We start from the raw sequence: 26,932 nt of genomic DNA on the forward strand, positions 1-26,932 counted from the left end.
TGCCACCAACTTTCAGAACTGACTGTCCCACCCATTTGAGCCAAGACAATTGAAAAAAGCGTCACATGGGTTTTCATTTTAAAAAGCAGTTTAACTTAAAAAGAACAATACTAAGCAAAGGGCTTTCATCCCTAAATTATTCTGCTTTTGCAATCATGGCCTCAACAAAGATTCTATTAAGATTTAGAATGAATGACTTTATAATCTTTGAGACTTCAAAGTATTATACGAAACAATACAGGAACAGATTCAAACGCACAACCCCACAATCATACACAAAAAATCAACTTGTTCAGCTGTATGTGAGCGAGTGCCTGAGAAGCACGAAACACAAATAAGTTACAAACTTCACAGCAAGACGTTTTAATTCAACGGCATCAAGAAAAAATAAAAAAGGTTTTGAAAGACAACTGCAAGGGTTTACTAAGCTGTAGTCTACTTGGAAGAGTACTTTTGTGACACAGGGGTAGAAATCCAAAATATTGATATGGTTTATCACTTCCCAGTTGCCCTGGGCAAGTAAAACTGCACTAAAAACCTACTAGTCTTCAGCTAGCCTCACAAAATTCACATCCCATCTCATGGTCTCTGACCTACAAAACATTCATGCTTTTAAGGTAGATATGTCTGAACAACCCTGTTGATCTTCAGGTAATCATAACATATACCAAAACATTTCCTTATTATCAAAGTAGGATGCTCTCCTAAAACATTCTTAAGGATTGGAACTGATTTATTTTTTTTAACATTTTATGGTTAAAGAAAATAATTCAATTCTTCCTCCACTTTAAACTAAACTGACTACTTCAACACTAAATAGTACTCAAGCACAATCATATTCAAATGGTAGTATCAGCACCTTTCTGGAGTTAATTTACTTCCTTGAATTCAAAGATGTGCATTCATAATCAAAATAATTTCAGTCACATCTATTAATTTATTTGGGGCTTTTAAATAAATTATCATCAAAAGACCACCACAAACACTAGTGAAAACAATGGCTCCACAGAACCCAGCATATATTAAATCTAACACTAAAGTTTTCTTTTTAAATTATTTAAAAAGAAATTAATTAAATTTAATTTTTAAATTTAAAGAACATGAATTATGAAAAGGACCAGAAAATTAAAAAGAAAATATTGGTTTTAATTTAAGATATCCTGTTAATTATCTTCTTATAAAGACCATCTCAGAGGTGTTTAAAAAATAAAAATAAAAATCAAGTATCTAAATAAATTCCCATTAAAATCAGGAACCATTAAAATTACTGCTAACGCCAAACAAAAACAAAACCATAAACTATCAAAGCACACATGTTCAAAAATTCGAAGTACAAAAAGTATTTGGATAGAATAAAAGATAGAGGGATGCTGTATCTCTGCCAGGGAAGCCACCTGCCAGTTACCATCACCATATTTTATCTCTGTTTCAGCCTGATGAAAGCTGTTGGCCTCACTATTACATTTTTATGCTCTGAACACACTACTAAGAATTTCTTTCAGTTGCTGTCACTCAGTAACTGCCAGCTTGGGGCAATGAAACTTATTAAAGCCTGTGCACAGCCTAATACAGAGGTGTTCCTGTTACTTTCACTGAACTGAATTAGAGTTGAAAGAAAAAACTGTAGTTACACTTTCCAGGCCAACTGTCCCACTCCCTCAAAACGTACATCAGGACAAGCTGCAGGACATGACTTTCTGCACTAACTAAGTCCAAGGAAGGAAACGTAGATATCATAAGCAAAACCATTAGTATAGCAGATTTTCCTGCAAAGTTGCTATCATGTCAAAAATCATTAACACATCACTCAAAAGTGTAGTAACAAATGTAATAAATTACAATAAATAGTATTGCAGAAATAGATTTCCTGTGTGTTTTGCTACGCTAGTGATTACTTTGTCCATAGATCAGGACAACTCTGGATGCTGTGGACATATCAGAGCAGGATCAAACACAAGAGGAAAGTGCACACTGAAATTTGTTTTTAGGTATTACGTTACTCTGGATATAATTCAGTCTTTTTCAATTTAGAGTTCTGCCTCAAAAAGCCAGGATTTTGAAAGGGTAATAAAAACAGCGAGTTCTGCTTCTGCTCACTTATTTTGCTCGAGCAGCTTCTGCAGGATGACAGGCATTCAGCAGTGCCGTAATCTCACACTTTGATACTTTCACACAAAGGAAGAAAATCGCTTTATTTACTCTTTGGGTTGTATGCAGTTGTGGTAGCGCATGTCATTTTCCTTAACAGCCCTATTTTATTTTTGTTTTTCATTTAAATAGTAACCTCATCACTTCCATATCACCCTACCTGTATTGACTAATACATAACTCCTCCTGTTCTGGATGAGGAAAAAATAAAAAAGGTGAAAAGCCTACGCAATTTACTACTATGCACTTTCCAGTGGTTGTCTGGGCTTTGGTTGTGTTTACTTGGGTCGAGCACCTTTGTGCACAGAACAAACACAATATTTCAAACAACGCCTCAAAGCTTACATTTTGTGCCACTTGTGTTCAGAGCAAGCAGGATAAAGTTGGGAGATCGTACAGACCAAGCTTTTATAGGGGATAAGTGTGCCCTATTTATGAGGTGAATTTTTCACAGGCTACTTTGAAACTGCTCAGACTTAGAGTGAATCAAAGGACGGTTTTCTTACCATCTTTTCAACTTTTCCTCTCTGTTATGAGTATAGATCATTCATATAGATAATTGCATTTTCTTTCTACAGCAGGATGCGGACAAAACAATTATTATGGCTATTTCCTGTATTTTGAAAAATTTAAATTCCTATCTCTCACAGCATTTTATGCAGTGATAACTTTGCCACAACCTTAATAAGATATTCCTTAATAAGGTATTTAGTACTAAAAAACCCCATCAAAATTAAACTGCAAACTGTATCTAAGTGTTTCTAAAATCATACCTAGGGTTTTTACTAAATCCTGCTGCAGGGTTTTTATTGACTAAGCTTACTTCAAAGGTACATTTGTGATCAAAGAGCTTCTGGTCCTCCATACCTCTCTCATGTCAAACCCAAAAGTTATGTTGACATGTTTTCTGTCTGGCTAGTACAGCTCATTACCTTCACAATAGGAATTAGATCTGAAGTTTCTAGAACGCTTTCCCTCTGTACAAGTCTTACCACTATTTGTATTTATATATCTGAATATGAGAGCTATTTCAGCCAGTTTATCTACCATTACTGCGTGGTAATGCAGAGATGGCTGAGCTAGGCTTCCAACAGTGAAGGATTACTTACATTACTCTCTTTCCAGCACCATAATCAGGTATTTCGCCAGCTTGGAAAGCCAGCACATTAAAAAAACAGGCTAGTAACAAAGAAAAAGTTTAAAGATACAGAGAAGAACGAAATCTAGTATAGTCTGCCCATCAGTTAATGTATTTACATCCCTAAAAGTTTCACCTAATTCAGGCAGGACTTGTGCTATTAAAAAGATTAAACCAGATTCAATTTACTTGAAAAATCATCATACATATACACAGATAGATATAAAAATTGTACATATATCAAGTATCCATATATGAATGATACTCCTCAATATATTACACCCATACAATTCTTATTACATCATTCTACTTCTGTTATGAAGCTACCTAAATACCCTGGAATTTCAAAATTCAAAATATTTCTAAGTTTGAAAAAAGCAATAGCAAAAGTATTTTACCAAATCCAAATTTGACAAAAAAGCACCTTAAGTAATGAAGCCTCTTTATATAAAAAGAATGCTGGTTCTGCGTGTGGGCATCCTGCTTTCGGAAAAGTGCAGAAATTCAAGACAGAATGATAGAGTAACTACACTTGCTAGAAAAAGATCTCTTTTGCAGTATTCAAAAATCCTCAGCTGCTGAAACTAGATGAAAGCAGAATATTTTCTAATATTTCAAGTTAAAAAATAGTTGTGAAATATAGGAAACTTCCACATCTTCGTTTTTGTTATGATGACAGCATAAAAGTAAGTACTCAGGAAAATGAACTGGAGGTAGATAATGAAGAGTAAGGTCATCTGACCATCTTTCTGTACATCCAAAGAGCTACATCCTGCTGCTCCTTCCCTCCTCTCCCATTTTTTGCACTGCATGACAAAATGAAGTTAGCACAGGTTACAGGTTTTAATGCACATTCCTTTTGCAATCAACTTTTTCTTTCCTGAAGCGTTTGCAAGGGCAGTATAAATGGACTCTGATACTGCTGCAGTAACAACTACTAAATGAATTTATGACTGACTGAAAGCACCAAGTTTGGCACATTTGAAGTGATGGGATTGCTAAATGGTCAGACAATTTTGGGTAGCTGACTAAAGATTTCCAGAACATCACATTTTTAAACACTTTCTTGTGAAAGTTCCTTAATAAAGAACCATTAATAGAAACCTCAAGTCTTTCAGACCGTTAAACAACCAGTTTTCCTCACACAGTCAGAAATAACAAGGCACCATACACACTGACATGAAATGTAAGTAGTATTACTTTTGTAAGCAATATGGGAATCAAAAATAACTTCCCCAAAACACTTTTCCATATCAAAAAAAACCCAAACCAAAACAAAAGCAAAACCCCAAACCCCCTTTTCTTCATTCTATACATTCTTATTGAAGCATTCATCACAAAAATCCTTGACATTTTCTGGTTAAACATGACACTACTTAGGAAACACCTGTTCATTTTTCTAAACACTTTTTATATTACCTGTGTAATTTTCCTACAGAAAAATTCAATCATTTGCTACATATTCCCCCTGCCTCCAATTTAATCAGTTTGCTGTAGGATTCTCCACACTTTCATTCAGAGATCCTGCAGGATACATTATATATAATTTTAAATGGGCAGTGCCTTTTTGAGCATTCTTCATAGTTAACAGAAGTTGCTATTACATTTGGCTGATTTAATCTTATAGGCACCAAGATATTACAGTCTGATCAACCCTTGTTCTCTCGAGGAAGGGGTTAAAGGACACTTGTGAGGTTTCAATAATTCCAATAAGGAACAAAGATACGAAATCTTTCTTAAAAGCCTTCACCAAAAGATTTTTTTTTTTTTTTTTTTTTACTCTTTTACATACTTCACGTACTCTTAATTCACCTGTTCTCTTCTTCGTCACGAAATCTTTCGGTCTGCAGCATCTTAACAAGATGAGGTGTTCTCTGATGAGTGCAGCTCTTGAAGCCCACGTCCTCAGCATCTATTTCCTAGATCTTCCTCCTGCATTTCTCACTGCACATAGTCCAGCTCCCTCCTATGCCTTTCTTTCCCATATCTAGAATCCTCAAGCTCCTTTCCCAGCTGCCATCTGTTTTGATGACCAAGTGGCCAGGGCCAGTGGAGACAGGCATGCACTATGAATGACCAATGATCTTTAGAGTGCAGACAAGCCAAACTGAAATTGCCCTGGTGCAACTCTCAATGCATTTCTCCCAGAACACGTCTTCCTCTATTTGACATCTGCTTTTAATGAAATTTGAAAAAATCTGACTGTTTTGACACCATATCATTTTATGAAACATATCTGAAATTTGCTAACGGATACAAAATTGGCTTGGGGAAATTAGCAAAAAAAGATATGCCCAGATAAGCTTTGTCTCCTTAAGCAGTCAGGCTATGCCCAGGCAGTATTGGTAGAATAACACAAAGATTTTTTTATCGTGAAACATGCAACACCATTTGCATTTTTTCCAGCTATTCTTCCTAGAGACTGTAGTGGCGATCCTATAATTTCTCCTAACTAAAACTCTAAAGCACACCTTGTTTTCAGTTCATAAATCACTATGCAATACATGGACACGTTTCTGATACTGTTATTAAATGTATGTTCCACCAAACAAGGACAAACTTCTCAAAAGCCACTACAATGACATTAATTCTTGATGCAAGGCATTGAGAAGGCCTGCCTTGATTTGATACCCTCTAAGGTAAATATGTAAATGGTTATAAAGATCAGTCATGAAACATTCCATCTAGCACTGAAGGGCTCTAGGGGTAGGAGGAGAGAGAGAAGAAAAGCACTGCTCTGCACAACAGCATTTATAGCCATATGAAGAAAAAATACAAGTTACTTTCTGCCTCAAATGTGCAGTTCCCTTTTTGCAACAGTTCTTCACTACCTGTTAACTGGTCCAAGACCACAGGTTAAAAATTATTTTATTTACAATGACATAGAAATGTCAGGAAAAAATACTCTGCTTCCATTGCTTCTTGTGTCTGACAGCTCTGCAGCAGATAAGTGAAAAATATCTCACTAGAATATCAATACTCATGTAACTTCATGTCTCCAAATACCCATTTGTGTTGAGCTCATTTGTCCCCAAGACATCTGATGGTTAAATAAGCAGCCTTACATCCTATGGGTAGATAAGCAGCCTTACTTTTTCTGTTTCTTTTTTGCACCTTGTACTTCTTTGATGTAGACATTTTCACTGACTACAAAACTACAAATTCAAAAACTTCACCTGCATTTCTGGAAACCATGTGCCAACTTGTTGGAAGTGTGCTCTGTCCCATTGTTCAGATTATTAGTGGTGATGTTTAACAGCACTGAACCAAGTATCAGCCCTTGGGGTACTCCACTAGTGACTGGCATCCAGCTCAACTTTGTGGCACTGATCACAATCCTTTGAGTCCACCAACTCAGCCAGTTTCCAATCCACTTCACTTCACTGTGCACTTACCTTGTGTGTACTTCATTAGTTTGTCTACAAAGATGTTACGGGATGCAGTACTGGAAGCCTTACTAAAGTAAGCAACATCTACCCTCATCCATCAAGCAGTCATTGAAGGCTTTCAGGTTGGCTAAGCATGATTTCCCCTTCATAAATCCATGCTGACTACTCCCAGTCACCTTCATGTCTTTCAAATGTTTGGAAATGGCTTCCAGGAGGATTTGATCTATCACCTTCCCAGTGATCAAGGCAAGAGTGACTGGCACATAATTTCCCAGATGCTCCTTCTTGCCCTTCTTGAAGACTGGAGTGACATTTGCTTTATCGCCCTCAGGAACCTCCCTTGATTGCTATGACCTTTGAAAGCGACTGGCCTCACAATGATTTGCTTATGTGAAGCAAATTATTTTATATCTTTCTACAGGTTTCTCTATGGTGAATTCAAAGATCTCTCAGCAGTATGCCTTCCACTGTTCTGACTGGAATGCTGGTTGTACTGCAGCAATATACTCTCCATTCCTAGCTTCAAATCTGCATCTGTACAAAGCTGACAGACATTACTCAGTCAGGAGCTTCACCTAACAGGCCATCGCCAACAACAATGCCCAAGAAGAAGGCAAGCCAGGTGGATTCTCATTTGCACAGCCGTTCTTAAAAAAAAAAAAAAAGTTTTATTTGTTTGGGGTTTTTTTAATTATTATTTTTGGGGGTTGGTTGGTTGGTTTGGTTTTGCATGTTTGTTTTCCTGAAAAGTCACTGGCACAAGCATCAAATGCTTAGTTTTGCAGTCTCTTCTGATAATTTCTACACTTTGATTAGTTACCGGTTTGGAAGTTTAATCTAAATCACAAATAAAACACTCAGAAAGACATGCATGGGAGTAGTCATGTTCCCTGCAAACAGCAGCATTAAGAAACACTAGATAATATTATTTTAACTATAGAATATTTAGAATTATAGTAAATTACGACTCACAGGAAAGCATGTTATTACAGCCTATGCAAGAAAACAAGGTTCTGTCAGACACGTTCTTTTGTAATCTCATGAAAGCACACACTCATGTAATGAAAAACACTGTGGAAACAAAAATCCTGGGAAATGCGACAGCTGACAATCAAAATAGTGATTGGGTTTCAGTTGGGTTTTTTTTTTCTCCTTTGAAAGTAAATCACCAATAAGTCATTAAAATACCTTTTGGGAAATAAAGCCTATTATCTGTTTATATACTTAAACAGAGTAGAAGACCACCCTGCTTTTAGAAACTGCTGACTTCTTTCTAGTGATGTGCACAGCTTTTCCTACTGTATGTTTTTAAGCATTCAGGTTTGTTCCTTCAAACGACCACAGTTTTGTAAGCACTAGAGCAGGACCAAAGGGCATTCCTGTATTTCCCAAGTAATCCTTGAATACTGATGAGGGAGACATCGTTGGATTCAAAAGCTCTAATGTGGAAAATGGTAAATTGGCAGGGTAAAAGTTCCATGTATTTAACTTTGCCTAAAAAGCACATACTCACATGATTCATAGCAAGAGCCGGGAAAGTGACTAAGATGTGTCTGCAAAAAAACACCTCAGCAGCGGCTTCTCCTCATTTATTGTTAAAAGAGCATCTTTAACGTTCCCGCTAATCCCAAACCTGACAGCAGGTATCCCTGGGAAGAGTCCAGGTCCCAGGAAGCTACATTCCAACTGTACCAAAGCTTGTCTGCCTGAAAGCTTATTAAAAACCAGTGCTCATCCCACAGCAGCAGTTTAGCTGAGCTGCACAGTAGGAACGCCTTACACAGGCGGCAGTATCCTACGCTAGTTTGCAAAGGGTCACATCTACAGCGACACAATCCCAGGCGAACCAGGACATGGGTGTTCTTGACAAAGCCTAAGAGACTGGCATTCCTGTGGCAAGAGATGGGAGGAAGGGAATGGGAAGCAGGAGCCCAGCACTGTTACCCACTTCCACACCTGGCTTGCCAAGCGGCAATTCATCTGTTAAGCACCCACTCGCACCACGCACAAAGAAACAGGCAGGGAATTGAGTCTGAAAATCTGGGAACAAAAAAATGTTTTATCATAGCATCTGAGCTGCTGTACTACAAGAAAGACCTGGGAGATTTCGTCTGTTGTTTTTTTTTTTGTGTGTGTGTGTGAGGGTGGGTTTTTTTTTTATTTATTTTTTGGGGGGTGGTGGTATGTTTTTAAGCATTGCTGTACCACATGAGCACTTTAATCAGTGCAAAATCTATTGTTAATTTAATATTTTGATAATATATTATTAAATTGCAGGCTAATCTTACTGTCACCACACAAAACCAGTGGAGGGGGGCTCATCTTTTAGCTGAGCCTGGTTCCTGACTGTGTGGACAGGCATACTACACACATACTACATCAAATAAAGCTGCATTTTTAAACATTAACAGGCATGGCATATAAATTGCCATACCACGCAAAGGGACCTCTATTTTGAGCCCGTTACTTCCAAGCACACTGCTAAATCTATCATCTCATTCCTCATGTATTGAGGAAGCAGATGAAATTTGCTGAAATTGATGATGGATTTGATGAAAACAGATATAAGGCCAGTCTTCTGCTTATGCTTATTTTTAAGCATGGAATAAGCATTTTGAGTACAGGAAGAATTCCAATAGCTGGATATTACGAAGTGGAAAAAATACTAAGAAAAGAAGTCAGCAAAACGCAGTATGTTTCAAGCACGCTTGATAACTAAATTCAAAATATTATTAAAACTATAATTGATGCACTTTGTGGTAATTACATGAAGCGTTCTTATTTCCTTCCTGCTACAGTCAGAGCATGAATAAACAATCTGCTTTCAACTGCTCTCAGTCATGAAATTAAAAAAAGCTGAAGAATATGCAAGTCAAATAAAAAATTTTAAAAGGACTGACATTTATTTGTTGAAAAATTTTACTGGTATGTTTCAAAGGCTTATGGAAAAGCTAACTACTTAAGCACAGCACTATTCAAAGATAACAAATATAATCAACATCTCCCTTCCTCTGATGGAAATGGTGAATTGGCTTTCATGTAACCAGTGAAAGAAGAAAAACAGCAAAGAAAGTTAACTATTTAAATAGTTGTTATTGCTAAGATTTGTATACGTTTCTTTTGTAAAAGGCAAATCAGGACTAGGAAAAAAACAACAGACAATTATTGTCTTCCTACAGTTTTTTCTGTTTCATACAGAATGTATTCACACTATACAAATCTTAGATGAATTAAGACTCCTCAATATCCCCATTATGAAGACAAATTTCACAGTCTAAGTTTATGTGGTTTTAATAGCCATTAAGTTTCACTGCCTGGTTTGTGGATGCTAGCAAGAAAGGAGTTACTTCATGCTATATTTTGTTTCTGATTACAAAAGCCAAGATCTCAAAAAAACTCCAAAACGTTACCTACCTAAAAGCTAACTTCAATAAGACATCTTAAAAAAGCCAAACCCAGAAAATCGCACTTAGAGGGAGAATAATTACCTTCCCAAGAGTCAAGTTTCTTATCCTATGAGAGAGATGCAGCAAAGAACAGATTTTTCTGCCAAAGTACTATATTCTTTAGCTTCCTGCTATCCTCAAGCACCACTGCTCTTAAAATAGCTCGTGTATGAAATGAAAGCAAGCATGTTACTTAAGCAACTCTGTGTATCTACATAGATCTAAATCTTGGAAAACATAAAACGTTTTGAAACTACAGTAACACCTATCATTTTAAAGGCACAGTAGGAGAAAGATAATAAATCTATCCTGCCATTCAATCAGGAGTTAAAATTTATGACTTAACACCAATATTCATGAATGCTAGTATTACAGGTATCCAGGAACAGAAACCAATATCTAAGAACAAGAATTAAAGTCGGTTACTTTGCTTTGGATCAGAAAATATGTGCTTATTGAAGTTCCAACTTGCAAGCTCAACTTTGCACCAATACGCCCCGGTCTTGCCGAGACAAAACACTAGGTAGAATCCCTTTTGTAACTCTGGCTATTCCCAGGGACCCTGATAAAAGGAAGAAAGTATCTGACACAAACAATTCCATCTTTCCTTCTGTATGAAACATGTGTCTTCTAAATTCAGCTCAAACTGAATGGTTCCAATACAACAAACCCAAAGGTCTCCATGGACAAGGCAGCTCCTGCATAGCTTTTATAGGATTCTCACCAACACAGCTTGACAAGGTTCCAGTGGGAAGACCTCTCAGACTCGGCCTCAAGCTTTTGATTTCTTCCTCAGATTATCAAAAGATAGCCAATTGTGATGGTGGCTTTTCTGCTGGAAGAAAACTTCATGCTGGACTGAGACCACCAACTCATTTCACATAGGTCAGAAAATGAGATGGTAATAATTTTTCACAGTTGCCAACTTAAACTGTATTCCAGCTACAGACCCAGATGTGAAAGGCTCTGTAATAAATTACCAATCTCCTGAGCCATCCAGTTAACAACACGCATGGTTTTCTTTTCAAACTCAATTATGCTTAAGTTCATAAATTTTCTGAAACTGTAGAAAGTAAAACATCAGAAAAATTTAGATTCTTCATGACAGGTCAATTGCTTTCCGTATGCCTCAAAAATACACTGAAGAGTACTACTGCAGGTATAACATTAGAGTAAGACATTATATTTTGGTTTAAAACAAAGTGTGTCTAAGTAGTAACATGCTAACATGCACTATATATTTCTACATTATGCTTTGCTCCAACATTTCATGAGTCATGACAAAGCCACTACAATCTTTTTGACTTTTCCCCTCAGTGCTGAGGCTTTTGTTCTATTTCTAAAACTAAGAGCAAATTAGAAATAATATCCATACAATTATTTTATTAAAGCAAAGCTTCCTTGTATTTCAGTTCTGAAAAAGTTATTTATTAAGGATAAATCTTTTCTCATTAGTTTAAATGGAGACTGGCACTCTGGAAAAACATTTACTTGGCATGAAAACAGAAGACAAATAACTAGCCATTGACTATATTTCCAGGAACACTATAAAAGCTATTTCAAAGACAAAAAGTGAGGAGTAATAAGGAAGCCAGACTTAAGGCACGAAGGACAGAATAGCATGGTAATACTGACTCATGGGAATGAAAGGTCAAGCTAACAATACTCTCAGGCACTAATGATATTTCAGTAATTAGAAGCATCATATATAGATAGTATCATACTTTGATATAATTTTTAAAAATTTACTTCTAAGAACAAGAGCTACAGACAACTGGATCAGGAAGACTACCCAATTTTAAGACAACGGGCAGAACCAGCCCAGCCAGCTATAGGTGTATTTCAAAGGCAAATATACAAGAACTGGTGAGATACACCAATTTAAAACATTTAATAGGATTTGCTGGTTAAGAAACACTAACTCGGGTTCAAAAGGTTTTGCTTATACTGTAGTTTGGATAAACTTCAGTTTATTTGCAGAAGTCTTCAAAAGTTGGCATGGCTATATTTCTGACAGATTATAAATATTAGGAGAAGATAATGGCCTTTGAAAGCTACCTTTGTAAGCAAAACTGATAATTTTACAGAGTTTCTATTTTTTCAACAGTTCTTACAGCCAATCATCCTCTCCCCCACCTACACACATGCCGTATTTAATCCTGCAGTGATACTACCAGAGGCATTTTCTGTACCTCAACATGCCTGTTATTTAAATGAACACTTTTAAAAATAATGTATTTAGAAAACCAAAAAAGGAAAACAGCCATCTGATATACTTTGCTGTCATAAGCATATCAGATCATAGCTGGCTTTTAAAATTCACTCTACTCATCAAGGCTGTCTGACTACAGTATAAAAATATACATTTATTAGTACATGCCCTTAGCACAAAGGCTTTTGTTTCCCAGTAATTTGTGTAAAAAACAATCCTTCCCTTCAATCATCATCCCAGTGCTAAAACCCATCGCGGATCCACTTACCAAATCCCTGTGTAACACCCAGTTAGCATGCAGGTAGTGAATACCATCTAGGATCTGATATAACAGTGACTTCACCATTCCCCGAGGTAACTGAACTGGTTTCTTGTTTGCTTTAGAAGCCCTGTGAAACTTGATTATATGCTGTAAAGGGGAAAAAGAAATCAGAATTAAAAAATGTAATGTTTTTATCTACAGCGTTACACAAAAACATTGCTAGCAATTCCTTACACAGACTTCTTAGGGTTTTTTCTCACCTTTTATCATTCATTTTCGAAACTAGAAACATGTACCATAAGTATTAGAAAATTAATACTATACAAGGTAAAGTGATCACTGTCCCAAGGAAATCTCTCAAAAATGAAATCAGTTGTTGCTATGGTTTAATGCTGGCAGGCAGCTAAGCCCCACATCACTGCTCGCTCACTCTTCCTCACTGGTATGACAAATACAAAACCAATACAACTGTCAAAGCAAATTATCTTGCCGACTACTCATCTTGAAGGTTTTAGGGGTATTCTTGTTTGGGGGTTCTTTTTGTTAAGATAGACTTGTCTTGTATATCACAGAACAGAATTAAAAGTGCATTACCTAACTGCTATATTATTTTACTTTCAGATTTTCTCCCACGGTAATAATGACAGTAGAATATTCAACACCTAATGTCAGACAAATGCTTGCAAACTGTACTGGGAGTTTCAAAGATTTAAATTAGAAGCCCAGATTCATTCTCCTTTTTTATGTACTATACCCTTAAAGCACAGTACTCTCAGAACAGAAGCTGTTGACAGAGCAAAGCTATAAATCTGTCCATCTGACAGTCAACTACGAAGCCAGACACGGAAAAAACCTTTAACAATAAGTGTATACACAGGCAATGAGGTCTAGCAACAATGAGGAGTCCAAAAGGACAAGTTGTCTTAGCACTTGAGTCAAAAGTGCCACTAACTTCAATAGCGTAAGGTGTGCCATGGTCATGGTAACCATTTCTGTGTTTGTCTCCTTTTGAGAGAGTGGTGATTTCTAGAACAAACTTCTACACTTCTTTTCTGTAACGGCTCACACTTGTGTGATCATCAAAACAGCCCTGATCTTGTCCATCCAAAATCTGGCACCAAACTTCTATCATGTGTTCTTCCTACATTTCTGAGCCTTCGTATGCCAGGTGCCAGTTCAGTACTCAACTACTCAAACTCCTTTGGGAAACTGTCTTTCCTCTCTTGCTGCAGCCTAGCTCCATACAGCCTGCCCTCCTTTGCTTCAGGCGTTGAGCTTGGCTTTCTTGGAAGGAAAGAGCACATCCCTGTCCTGCCAAAGGTAAAATGGAGCTGCACAGAAGAGAGAAACATTGATGAAAAGGTGACAGTCCCTGCCCAGTCAGACAAGCACCACGTGCACGAGCATTCCTTAGCCTGAGCCACAAGTTTCGCCTCCTCTTGCCTCCCACTTCCGCTGACTCCAAAGCATATGCTATTTTTCATGCAGTGGCCAGAGAGAAGTGAATCTTCAGACAGAATGACAGATGGCTCTCCTGGACCTTTCTGTTCCTGCTCTGATATATTCTGTGCCCTTTTCCCAGCATTGTTTGAGACCTGTTGTGCTAGATATGCTCAGTGCTGGAAGACTTGAGACTCAGTGCCGGCTCTCTGGGCCATGGAACCAGCCCAGTCACTGCAGCTAAGTCTTTGCATCCAGATACAGTGAACAACCAGGAGCTGGTACAGCTGGGGATTTCTGGAGTTTATACAGGTATGTGCATGTAAACATAAAGGTCAAAATTGAGAGTCATTCCTAAGTTACTTATATACAAGCCAGAGTTTTGTCAACAGAAGTGCTTCTGCAGTGATTTCAGTTAAGTATGAAGCAATGAAGAAAAGCGTAAAAACAAACAAGGACAGGTCGCTATTAGTCACAATCATCCAAACAAATGCAAAGCCCTGCAGTACATTTTGAAACAAGAAACCAAACTCAAACATTCCTAAACTCCTGTAGCTTTAGTATATCATAAACAGGGCAGAGCAGCAAAAAAAGAATGTGCTCAGGTTTTTTCCACTTAAAAAAAAAACCTTTATTCCTCTTCCTCAAGATTTTTTTTATTTGGTTTTGTACATCAGCCTTTAAAATGTCTCAACATTTCAGCTGTTTGACAACTTTTTTCCTCTAATTTTATTTTGGTAACAAAACCTCAATACCAAGCATCAGAACTTCCAAGACATTTAACCGGAAGAAAATATCTTCAGCTTAGCTGAAGGAAAATTAACACACTAGTTCTTAGGCAAATACTACTGAATTACTCCCAACTACAAGGAACATAATTTTCAAAAGAAAGTAGTTTTACTTTGGTTTGTGCTGTCTGTTTAAACTCATGCAAAGGAAAAAAATCAACTCATGATTCATACTGCACAAGTCTCATATACATCAAAATTTCCACCTTATTCCAAATAGCCTCTGTTAAGGTGATCCAAATCATCTTAATATCTTTTAAGGACAATATTACAATACTAGTTCCATCAAGAGCAATGCTTAAAATGTACGTCAGATTTAATTTGAAACACACACACAACTTTTTTCAGAGAAGTCAAGACTGCATAGGATTTTGGATTTGTTACAATGCTACTTTATTTTTTTTTAATCAAAACAGATGTCAAGCTTACAAATATAAAGTTAACAGAGGAAAAGGGTACATATCTTAAAGTAAATTTACTTTGCCTCCAATGTGTTTATATTTTAAAGCTGTACCCTGTACCCAGGAATAAACAGCCTTCCTCCCAAATACATGAAATTACAGCAGACAGTAGAGTAAAAAGTTCTTTCCACTGAAACATACGAATTAAATTTCAATTTTATACAGTGGCATTACTCTCACTTCATGTATTCATGGATGACATGCAACGTAACTAAACTGTCCTATTCAGCCAATAAGTTTGTCATTTTTCAAAGGGAATCCACCTGCATAATCAATTACATTTTCCTGTACCCTACTTTAGCTGTAATGGAGGGTTACATCTGCATTTATTTAACTAGATTTCTAGCTACTGGGAGCCGAATGCTGATTTTTATCTTCTTAAAGAGGTCACAGATTAACTGTGTAGTGTGCTTACCAAACATTTTCCATTGCTTTTCCTTTAGTACTGAAAACGTTTCCAACAGACATAGGGCAAATGGCTCTACTGTTTTTAAATCAATTTGTCTTCCCTGACCGTGTCCATTTTCTGCAACTAAAACTCTAAGCCTTGTACCTACAAGCAATTCACCTTACCCAGAGGTCATGCTCAGCGTAGTCAAAGAGAAGCCACACTTTCCTGTCAGCATGAGAAAGAAACACCTTTTGCAGAGAAATGACATTTGGATGCTTGAGCTCCCGCAGCAACTGCAAAATAAGGAAAATCCACAACAGTTACATCTGCACATCCAGAGCTGTCAAAGGGCTAGAAAGACAGATACTTTAACAGTCTTTGCTACACACTCTACAATAAAAATAGAAGTTGAAATCTGCAAGTCACAGAAAACAGTACATTTTTTTTTAATGAAAGAACCAGTCATTAGTTTAAAGCCAAAGCTGAAAGCAGGTCATAACCCCCTTAGGGCATTCACTTCTCATTAATTTCCTAAAAGTTGAAGTCTATGTAAACCTCACTATTATCCAGGATGAAGAAGACTCCGCAAACAGCCAGCCAGGGCAATAGCCCTGTCCCATAGGCTATAATCTTTGACAGAGTCATTTGGGGTATCCCATTTTCTCCTGACTCCCAGTTATGTGAACACCCTGCATTTTGGTTGCAGTCAATCAAGGCAGAATGGGACAACTCATTTAGAGCCTGTCACTGCAGTCAGCTAAACGAAGATGTGATCTGTAAGATGGAAACAGCTGATGTACAAGGTCACCACCACCTACAGAAGAAGATCTGAGTCCCTCCCACAACATATATTACACCAACTGTGGCACTCATAGAAGCCATCCACGAAAGAGCTCAAAAGCTCGGGATAAAACCAACCCAGACACACAAAGGTGATGATTTTCTGCTGAGTTCCTGAGCTGAAATGACTCACGGCACTAAGAGCAGACCCAGCACTAGCGAAGGGACACAGTTAGGAGCAATAAAGTCTTTCAGCAGAAGTGAGCCATAAGCCAGCACAGCTGCTTTATAAACTACAGCTTTAACCACCACCAAAGGAAAACCTAAGACCTAGCACAAGAACTGAATGCCAACAGCATCAGTCTGTTTGAGCTCTACTGTTCACGTTACAATTACACTATACTCACAATTGCTAAGAAGGAAACAAAAACTTTATCTGAGCAAGCTTTTGTCAAGCGTGGCTACCCAAGACTAGATGAATTCTTGCCAGCTCAGGGATGGCAAACGGAACAGTTAAGTCTGCCAGAAATGCTGACATTTTTAATAAACGCAATGGCTAGACTTTTTTAAAAGCCAAGGACAATTTGAAATACTGTTTGAACATAAAATAGAAAATTAATATTTTATTTCTGAGATTGAATTTATTTCCAGTAAAGTATTATTTTCCTTCACATAACAGAGGGAACAAGAAAACCAGTTTGTTTCCACTGATACCTTTATCACATGCGGTAACATTTTAGCTGCAACTGAGATAATAAAATGGGAGTAGATATCTGCATATGTTTGTTTCCTTCTTTTCTATTTCATTTGAGACAGACTCCCATCCCTGCTCACTGACTAGAGTCTTCAGTTTCTTGAGCAAGAGGACCTATAGCCCACACAGCTTTTATCTCAAGTATAAGATCAAACAGGGAGACAGAGGGTTGAGGAGACAATGCAACATTACAAATCAGTGCAGAAGGAAGTAGTTTCAGCATGTTAAAGCTCTTAATCTAAAGATTTGTAAAAGAATTACATGGAGGAATTTTAAGGCAGGATCTGCAAAAAGTGTGGAATTCCGTAAATGCCTGTAATTCCTACAAAGCACAAGGTCAGTATGGGGAAAACTAAGAAATGCTTATTTGCAACTTTTTTTCAATTACCGGTGGGAATCATCTGTGGTAGGTTGACCCCAGTCAGCAGCTAAGACCCACACACCCCCTCAGTCAGATGCAGGAAAAGCAGACAGACTAGGAAGAGCAAAAAATGCAAGAAAATTTGCAGGTGGGGATAAGACAGTTTAATAAGTGAAGGAAAGAGAAATTAAGGAAAAAAAAAAAAACCCACGAACATAAAACCAAACCAGCAGAAGCGATGCAAAGGCAATCCCTCACCACTCTCACAAGGAGACTGATGCCCAGCCAGTCTCCAAGCCAAGGCCATCTCCACAAAGGCAGAAGGGGCAGAGTAGGAAAAAGAGAACGTCTGGACATTGTGCTCAGCAATAGCCGAAACACTGGTGGGTTATCAATACTGCTTTAGTCACGAATTCAAAACACAGCACCATACAGGCTGCTATGGAGCAGATTAACTGCATCCCAGTTAGACCCAGTACAGCATCAGACCATCAGTGGGAGTCAGCCTCTCAAGAGCAAATGAGGTTAGAGAGTGCCAATCCTTAAAGCGAAGGACTTTTTGTTGAACTAGTATAAATTCACAGCTTAACTTTACACTAAACATTTTGATGAATTAACTATACCCTGAAGATTACATGACAGTTCAGCAACTATGTGTCCACACTAAAATTTTATCAGATTTCCTGTGGCCTGATGACATACCTGTACCAGGCACAACAGGCTGTTCTTCAACAAAAGAGGCAGATACTAGTCAGAGCTCTAGAAAATAATGTATTTTTCCCCTTTAACCCCTTTCTGTCCATTTAAAATCCATCCTACTCCTGATTCCTCAGGAAGCAGCAATCACCCACTTTAAAAACCCAACCTCTCAAATGTGATTCACCTCAGAGGACACAGAGAGAATCCATCATCAAGGCTGGTCAAACACAACACAAAGATGAGAAACTGAGTAATGCAGCAGAAGCATTCCCTGTCTGTATAGCAAGACAACACAGACATAATTCTCCTTTGTTTGTGCTAGGGGTAGTCAATCCTGTGGATGTTGAGATTCACAGCTTGCTTCCTGGTCTGCTAGATGACACGCTGCTGCTCTTCCTTGTTTCCAAATCCAGCCAGCAGCAAGGTATAAGTAACTGAGCGTGCACTTCCTATAGGAACACATGTCCAGCCACACAGGGATCAACAGAGGCAACAGAACAGCATCGTCTTTGTAGGTACCCACATAAGCACCAACAGCACCTACATAAAACTTGGACAATGCAACCAGCCTGGATCCTATTTCTCCACTCTGGCTAATCAGGCTTAAAGTTCACAAACATGCACATGTCTTCGTAGATCCCTCTGACTCCAGTGCAGACCTTACATCTGTTCAGAATCCAAGCCCAGACGCTGTACCCTTTCATTCAGGTTCCAGCTCCGATGTTGCGACTCCTCCTGTTTGTTGGTTCTGCACATTTGAAGTTCACTAGCAGGTAACACACAGGAGCTACCAGGGAGAGCTGCGCTGAGTGTTCATCTCCTGACCTAAGTCTCTCCCATATCCAGCTTCTGCAGACCTGTGGTATTCTCAGTATCTGGGCCCTGCAGACCTCATCCAGTTCTCACCACATAATCCAGCCTGAACTTTGCTAGTGGGTCACAGATGCACACACAGAATGGAGAGCACACTCACACAGAGAACAGTTAGGAACAGACACAGGACAGGCTGTGGTGACCATGTACAGAGCTCGGTCAGACAAGCACACTGCCCAGTAGCCTGCTTACATGAAACCTGCTTCTTACTGTCTCTCCATTTTTCCATGTTTTTCCCTCCCCAATACACCCTGATCACTCCCTTTCCTGCCTTTTATCCTTCCTCTAAACATCCCACAGCAGTTTTACAGAGTCCTAGCAATCAATCCTCTCAAATACTCAGTAAAACCTCTATTCTCCTATAAAATCCTTGGCAATCCACTTTCCTACTCATCAGTTACAAAGCCCTGGTTCACCCTCCTCAAGGACACACCTGAGAGTTTCCTTTTGTAGCCCACCACCAATGTTATAAGAGTTCTGGCCTCTGTCACTAATAGCAGCTGTTATTGTTTGTGCATCTGTGTGCTCAGTTTGTCATTGCTGCTTTTTGCCTTTCCCTTTTCTGCTGAATAGCCGTTAACTACATATTCTTTCAGTCTGCTTAAAAAACCTGATAGGTTTGCTCAAAGTTGGACAGCTACAAGCACCCCAGTGAATCGGATGCCTAATACACATTAGCAAAACCATTAGAACCAGGAAATGATTGCTGGAGTGGGTGACAGATGATCCCTGAATCACTGTCTTGGAAAGGCTGAAACGCTCCAGGACAGTGATAATGTAGAGCAACAAATGCAAATGCTGTCTGAAGGGCAGAAAGGGCTCACGCAGATGATAACACATCACATGGGCTGTAAGCAGCATTTCCAGCAACCTCACTCTCCATGAACCCGGCCCCTCCAGCTCATATGCCACATGCCCTTTCCTACCAGATGACTTGACTCATGTCCAGCAGCTGACAGAGATCACCGAAGACAAAGTAGACTGCAAGAAACACGGTCTGACTATCAGTACGATGCCTGCTAAAGATAAAGGCCATTTGGTGGCCTGGTGACTCTGACATCTAATTGCTTCTGTCTATCCTAGTTAAGTTCTATAGAACATAAAGAGAAAGTAGACAAAAACTATGCATTTGGCTCTCAGTAAATTACCTTCCTTTTCATTTGCTTATCAGATGATGACTCAAATCCATTTCTACAGCCAGAAAGGTTTCCCTTAAATTAGTTGGTCTAGGTGTCCCTTACAAAGAAGGAAGATCCAATAGACCTTCAGAGAAACAGAAGTCAGCAAATGATGACGATGCTGATACGTCTGGTTTGACTTGAGTGTTATAACCCCATGTTGTCCCTGGCTGGTCTTGCCCTTGCTTTCATAAACATTGTTCAAGACACAGCAAGGGAAACAGCATCCTTAAGTGCAAGTCCTGGGCTCACATTAAGGTCCCTCCATCTCCCTCTTCAAATGCAGAAATCTTCATTCCACAGCCATGGGGCAGCTGAGGGACAATAAATGAAAGTGTCCTACTGATGCATAAAATCATTAAATTGCTTCACGAACCAGGACAGAGTGGGGTAAGACAGGACGTTATTAAATAATCAACAGCAGCATTAAGGCAGCCTGGCAAACTGCCGCATGACTCAGGCAAACCTTTTCTTGCACGGGGGCACTAACAATAATTACCTTTCACATGAAATATGAGCTGAACTCAGCACAAGTCTCTACGAACATCATCTCCTTCCTCCACCGATATTCCCACGTTTCCCGTACAGCTCTCCACCACTTCAGACACTTCTCATGAGCCAAGACGCTGCACTCTTCACTGCAGTGAGGATTTCTAGCTTTACTGTCAATGTCATTCCACCCCTACTCTTGATGCTTGCTCCTATACGTGGTCTGCAGGGAACGTAACCTGCTTAGCGTTGCAATACTACCATGCTTACTGCTAGAACAGAGCACAGACTCATTTGCTAGAGCAATTGGCCTGGTGACCTGGTCCAGAAGGAGTTTCTCTGATGTCCTGTCTCAGGACATCAGCTGTTTCAGAAAAGGCAATTCCTTGCTCTCGCTGCCTGCCTATAAGTGCTATGCAACTCGTTTCTGCCAAAGCTTAGGATAGTCAGAAGGCTGGCTAGACACAAAGCCACAGGCAGTATCAAGCAAAACATCCACTTAAGCAAAAATCACTATTGTGTCATCTTGCTAATTTGATGGCGTAAATTCAAAATCTAATCATCATCTCACGCTTCAAAAAGGCTCACATCTGTTCCACCAAGTGATCCGTCAACAAACAAATCATATATTGACAGTCACATCATGGCCTTAAGATGGAAAATGGGCAAATAGGGACTTGGAACAGAAAACAGATTGTGGTTGATAGAGAAAAAGGTGATTTTCAGACTGACAAAGATTCAGTCATCCTATAACAGGTAAGATACCAATGGAACTACTGCTACAACAGATGAGTACAGGCAGTAGTGAGACATTACCTGAAATGCTATGCATAATTCTGGCCAATTCAGGGAAGATTAATTCCAACTGCAATACAGCAAAGAAAGCCCTACAAAGAAAACCTACACCCAGGGGCAGGGAGAGCCTACTACACAATGGGAAACCAGCAAGCCAAGCCAAAACCCTTATAGCCTGCCAAAACAAAGCCAGAGAAACAGTCTCTCTCTCTCTAAAATGAAAGCAGGACAGAAAAACTATTCTAACTAACTGATAAGATTATCGTAAGTACAAATGGGTATGAACTAGTCATGATTAATTTTGGCTTAAAAGCTGAATAATCTTTATAGAGTCATTACTAGAATGAGACTCGGGAACTGCCTTTGGAGATTTTTCTTTTCCTCACAAGTTTAACTTGCAGTTTGCTAAATTTTTTGAAGGTGCACTTTGCTTGTCTGCAAGAGCAGGAGTAGAATATGATGACTCCAGAGGTGTCATCAAATTCTATATTCACATAATAATAAATTTCTAAAAAAAAAAAATCAAATCACTATTCTTAGTTTCCTGTGAAAAACTGGAACTCTATTCAAGTACTTTGAACTTGTTATTTAAACTAAAACACAAATTTTATTACACAAGTTCTTAAATCCCAAGTTGCCTTAGCTGCTATCCAGTAGAGTCAAGACCTGCTTGTTTCAAGGTAAATACGATTTTACAGTTTTATATTCTCATGAGTCAGATATTCCACAGTACCAAAAAAGAACAAAATATCCGCTCAAAGTACACACTGTTTTCCTTTCAAGTGTTCAAATGAAAGCTTACAAAGGCAATGCAACAGAAAAAGTTTTAATAATGCTCACTCTTATGAATTATGAAGCTGACAACACATTTTTGAAGCTCCAGTTCTTCAGATATACAACTATGTGAAATCATTGCTTTATTTTATTCTTTTGTTTTTATTTTAAAAGTCCTAAATGTTGCAAAAAAGAAGCCTGACAACATAAAAAAATGGCACATTTCTGGTTTTAACTTCCGAGGTTTCCAAAACAAATGAGTCTTACACGCTCACACATATAAGTTAATATTTACTAGCAACTCTCATGTCCAAAACCATTGAAAGAATTAGAAGAGGTGTTATTACAGGTTCTCTGAAAGTAAGGAGGTGAACGAAGAATCCAGGTAAGACAGGTGCTGAGTGTCAAGCTTGTTCAAATTCTACTGTTTGCAGAAAATATTATGATTCTTAAGGATTCCAGTTTCTAACATTTAATCAGTATCTTTTTCCCACTTTCACAGAACTAAAAATAATACTACCCTCCCTTTATATATAAAAATCTCTCAAACCTTTTGTAGCCCTGTAACATAGCTTGATAAAGTACTCACCAGTCACAAAGTACATTTTACATACCACACTAGTATTAAATTAAAGCATTTGAGAGTCATTAGACTTGCCAAAGAGGGTCAAATCAAACATTTGTCTTCCTCAACACCTTGCTGCCTTTCACTACATCAAAAGATTGCTAAGAAACCATTATTTGTCTTCTGACAGAGTGGAAGGGACATAACAGCCTTCATAACTTGAGGAATCTGCATCCAAATATTATTCCTTTTCACATAGCTGGTACAGGATCTCTTCCAACAAGCTCACTGGAACAGTCATTTGTTCCTTTACCAGGGGAAGATGTTGAAGAGAGTGAACCCTAGAGTCAAACAGTTTCAGCTTCTGCCTCACGGGGTCCCCTCCAGCTGCTGCACGATGCCTCAGAGTCCTTGGTCACTCTCAGACCAGCTCTGAAATAGTTGTGCTTCCATCTCCTCCACTGGTAGAGGGTAAAGAGGGCTGATAATCATGTAATGACATGTTCTTGTCACCCAGGACATGGAAGCCCCAGTGCGTGAGGAGGATCAATTCACCTCTACAGCAGTCTCCTCCGCCGACTTGGTGCTGACTAGTGGTCAACTTGGACAAGACCACTAGTCAACGCAGCTCCCTTCCCACCTGCCCAGGGGCACAGGCCTGCTGCTCTATAGCGCTGCCTCTACCTCTCTGCCATCTTCCAGCCCAGAAGCTGAAAGCCAGGATGGCAGAGCAGTTGCAGATGCGAGCAGGACTACCAGAGGGGCTTTGCCTTTCAGGGAAGAGCAGCAGTCATCAACCAGCTATCTCTGCTTATTCTCACACTGCCCAGGTACCATGTGCCTGCTCCCTGCACACTCAGCTAAGCTCCTGATGGAAGGAGAACAGTACTGGGCCCTGAGCCTCCTGCCTGGGAGACAAAAATCAATACTCTCCTTTCTTTTGTTAACGCTCAGACATGTGAAGATTAGAGTACAAGTCTGCATTACACCCAAACCATTCCTGCAGGTTCCTACCACTTCCCATGAGTCACATTAAGCAACGGTGTGACCAAAGGATGGTTCAACGCAGCTCATGCAACAGAAAACTAACAAAAATTGTTCATTTTCCCTTTGATGAAAATGAACTTCCTCATCCAACGGCCACATTACCACTAGATCCAACACAAAGGACATCACCTTTTCCGATGACAGCCTGCATTTGTTATAATAGGAAACCACAAAATCCTAGGAATGCCCAAATGCCTCCAAGGCAGACCTAAAGAGTGGAAACGATCAGAGAAGCCAGCTACTTATTGTTCTGTAGTTTTCTGTCCCAGTTGCAGCAGACTCATGGCTGTTCTAACTTGTACAAGCTGGCTGTGGTGCTTGAAGGACACCACACAGACAGGAGGCAGCCAGAGTACAGCATTGTCCACCCCAACTTTGCTTTGTCCCATTCAGCATTTCCATCATGGAGAGCGTGTGCCACCATATCTAGCAGTTGTTCTTCAGAACCAAGTCACAAACTAGCACTATCATATAAAAACACTGTGTGGTGTTTTTACATACAAACAAGCTTGTCAGGGATATTTCTGTCAACCAAATCGGGCACCAAAAAAACAAAGCTACATGGAAGTCCCACAAAAAAAGAAGAAAAACCAGAAAAACCACCATCCAAAAAAAAACCAAACACCAACAACCGAAGAAACTTCTCACTAGCCAAAGGAAGCATAGGCAAGTGAAGTACTTGCAAGCCTGATTAAAACTGAACGAAAAATGCTAATCAACAAGAAAAATGTCAGAAAGTTGCTTGGTTACTTTAAAGTCTAAGACTCCTGTACAGGAAACCGCCCAACCCAAAATCCTGAAGTTCTATTTAAAGCCTGGTTAACTACTTTAGCTTCCTACAGCCTTGAAGAATTCTCTTGCTTTGTGAACTGCGAAATAGCATTTGCTGCACTATTCCAGGTGGACAGGCTTTAATGACTTTCTTCCTTGTGATTAAATCAGTAGACAAGGAATCCAATGTTTGGGCTTCTGTGTTTTGTGTATTTTTATACAAATCTTCTCATCATCTATCCTTTTGCTTTCCCATCTACCACAAATCCACCTCTTAGTATGATGAGCGTGCAGCTTTTAGTGCCTGCTTAAATACTCAGAAGTGAAAGTACAGATCACAAAAAAGATACCCGGAATCCCAGGCAGTGCACACATCTGCAGAGAACGAGAGATGAGCAGCCAAATGTTCTGTTAAGCTTCTGGAAGAGGTGGGATTCACAAATGCTCTACCATAGTTGATGAACAGGGAAAAGATAAGGAAGAATATAACACTACAACTATTTTGATATTAAATATACTGATCCAATTAGCATATTAGCAAAATAACTGTTAATTCTACCAGTTAAACAATTTCTTCACATGAAATCATTAAAAAAATTCCTCTTATCTCAACAGAGTAAGAGACTAGCTAGGTTATGGAACACTAGGTCTAAGTTCTCATGCTGCAGGAAGTACTGAAACGTAGAAAGTCTTTCATATACACATATAGGTTGAGCTCATCCCATAACTGAACCAGCCATTTCGACTCAGGTCTCTGACCTAGTTCAAACCTTTCCCTGTAATTGATGTACTTCAATTACTTTATTTTTCTAAAGATCTGATACTGTTCTTCAGCTGAGGTTTGTGCATCAGATGTCTTAGAAGAGTAAGCTATGAGCATCTTTAAACATATAAGTTACTCAGTAGTCCAAAACTGAAGTTAGGTGTCGTAAACAAGAAAAAAGTCATTTTTATAATGACTTATATAAAAAGTCATTATAAAGTCTTTTAAAAGACATTATAAAGCAGAGTTATAAAAACAAGGGAGAGTTTCACTGGGATTTATATCAAACTGCACTCTTCTCAGATAGTCACAAAGTAAAACACACAAGCTTCAGCTCTCCAGAGTAACTGAAATGGATACATCTCATATGCAGACCAAGTCGTCCTCGTGCCTCTTAATACCACCATGCTCATAAAATGCATTAACTGGGTAGTCCAGAACACATTGTAACAGAGTCTGGCATTCAGCCTTGACTTTTTAAGTATGACAACAAGTAATTTTAGTAATTAGATGTACAGATGACATTTTAGGGTACAACACTGCCGATTAACTCAGTGGCATTTTCATATAGACATTACACATACTCACATAATCAATATAAACAGTATGGCTATTATCCTCCATTTTATCCATCTCAATACGAGGTTTCTTTTTTCCCTTTTACAATATTAATTGATAGAAGGGGGGAGGGAAATTCTATTTAACAGAATTAAAACGAGCACCACATTTTGGGGAAAAATTCTCCTGTTAACTCCAAATAGCAATATCAAAAGAACAGTAAGAAAAAGAGATTCAAACTCTACCCATCCATAGTGAATTATGAATTTAACTGCAGGAAAATTCAACCACAGCATCAGCAGTTGCAAGTCTGGAAGCACAGCCAGAAGCAAGTCAACAACAGCTCAAGAAATGCTGCTTCAGATTACTCTTTCTACCCCTACATCTGCTTTTGGGCTTCACTAGCTCTCAATGCCTGCTTTCTTGGCGTCTTTGGCGTCTCCAATACGTTCCTCTTCTTGCCCCACTAGCCCTCTCCCACGTGGGTTCTGCATCGTACTGCTGTTCTCTTCAAAGGGCACATGCTGCAGCAGCTCGGAGCAAGGAGAAAGCCTCTCTGCTTCTTGTTCCTCTTCCATCACTACTGGGGATGCTGCTGCCCAAGAAGAATGACTACAAAACACTTCAAGTCATACAATGAGGCCGAATCCTTCCCAACTGTCAGCCAAGTTAACAATTCTCTTTTAATAGACAGAAATTGAGTTATGGTCATATCCAGAGCAGAGACACCTCCCTGACACCAGTCAAGTTTCTCCTCCCAGTTTCAAGCAGAACGAACTCTTTGAAACGCTTTAGGTAAATCACCGCAAAAATACAACCAAAAAATTTCCAAATCCCTCTGAAACGGTAG

The 26,932-nt window shown here is 38.9% G+C and overlaps 1 protein-coding gene across 3 annotated transcripts in view; it reads right to left on the reverse strand.

Annotated features, from left to right (window-relative positions):
• The window catches only part of CDK8 (cyclin dependent kinase 8), an 87,886-nt gene that overhangs the window by 29,263 nt on the left and 31,691 nt on the right, over positions 1-26,932 (reverse strand). For 2 of the 3 annotated variants that reach the window (XM_086613184.1, XM_086613174.1), the window contains exons 3-4: positions 15,858-15,968; positions 12,602-12,742 (exon numbers count right to left, since the gene is read on the reverse strand). In XM_086613184.1, the coding sequence (XP_086469310.1) occupies positions 12,602-12,742; positions 15,858-15,968 (252 nt within the window). Of the gene's footprint in view, positions 1-12,601; positions 12,743-15,857; positions 15,969-26,932 lie in introns of those variants that run through there. The other variant, XM_086613193.1, reaches the window with a different exon arrangement.

Source organism: Tauraco erythrolophus, chromosome 1, assembly GCF_009769465.1.
Source record: "Tauraco erythrolophus isolate bTauEry1 chromosome 1, bTauEry1.pri, whole genome shotgun sequence".
Classification (NCBI taxonomy): domain Eukaryota; kingdom Metazoa; phylum Chordata; class Aves; order Musophagiformes; family Musophagidae; genus Tauraco; species Tauraco erythrolophus.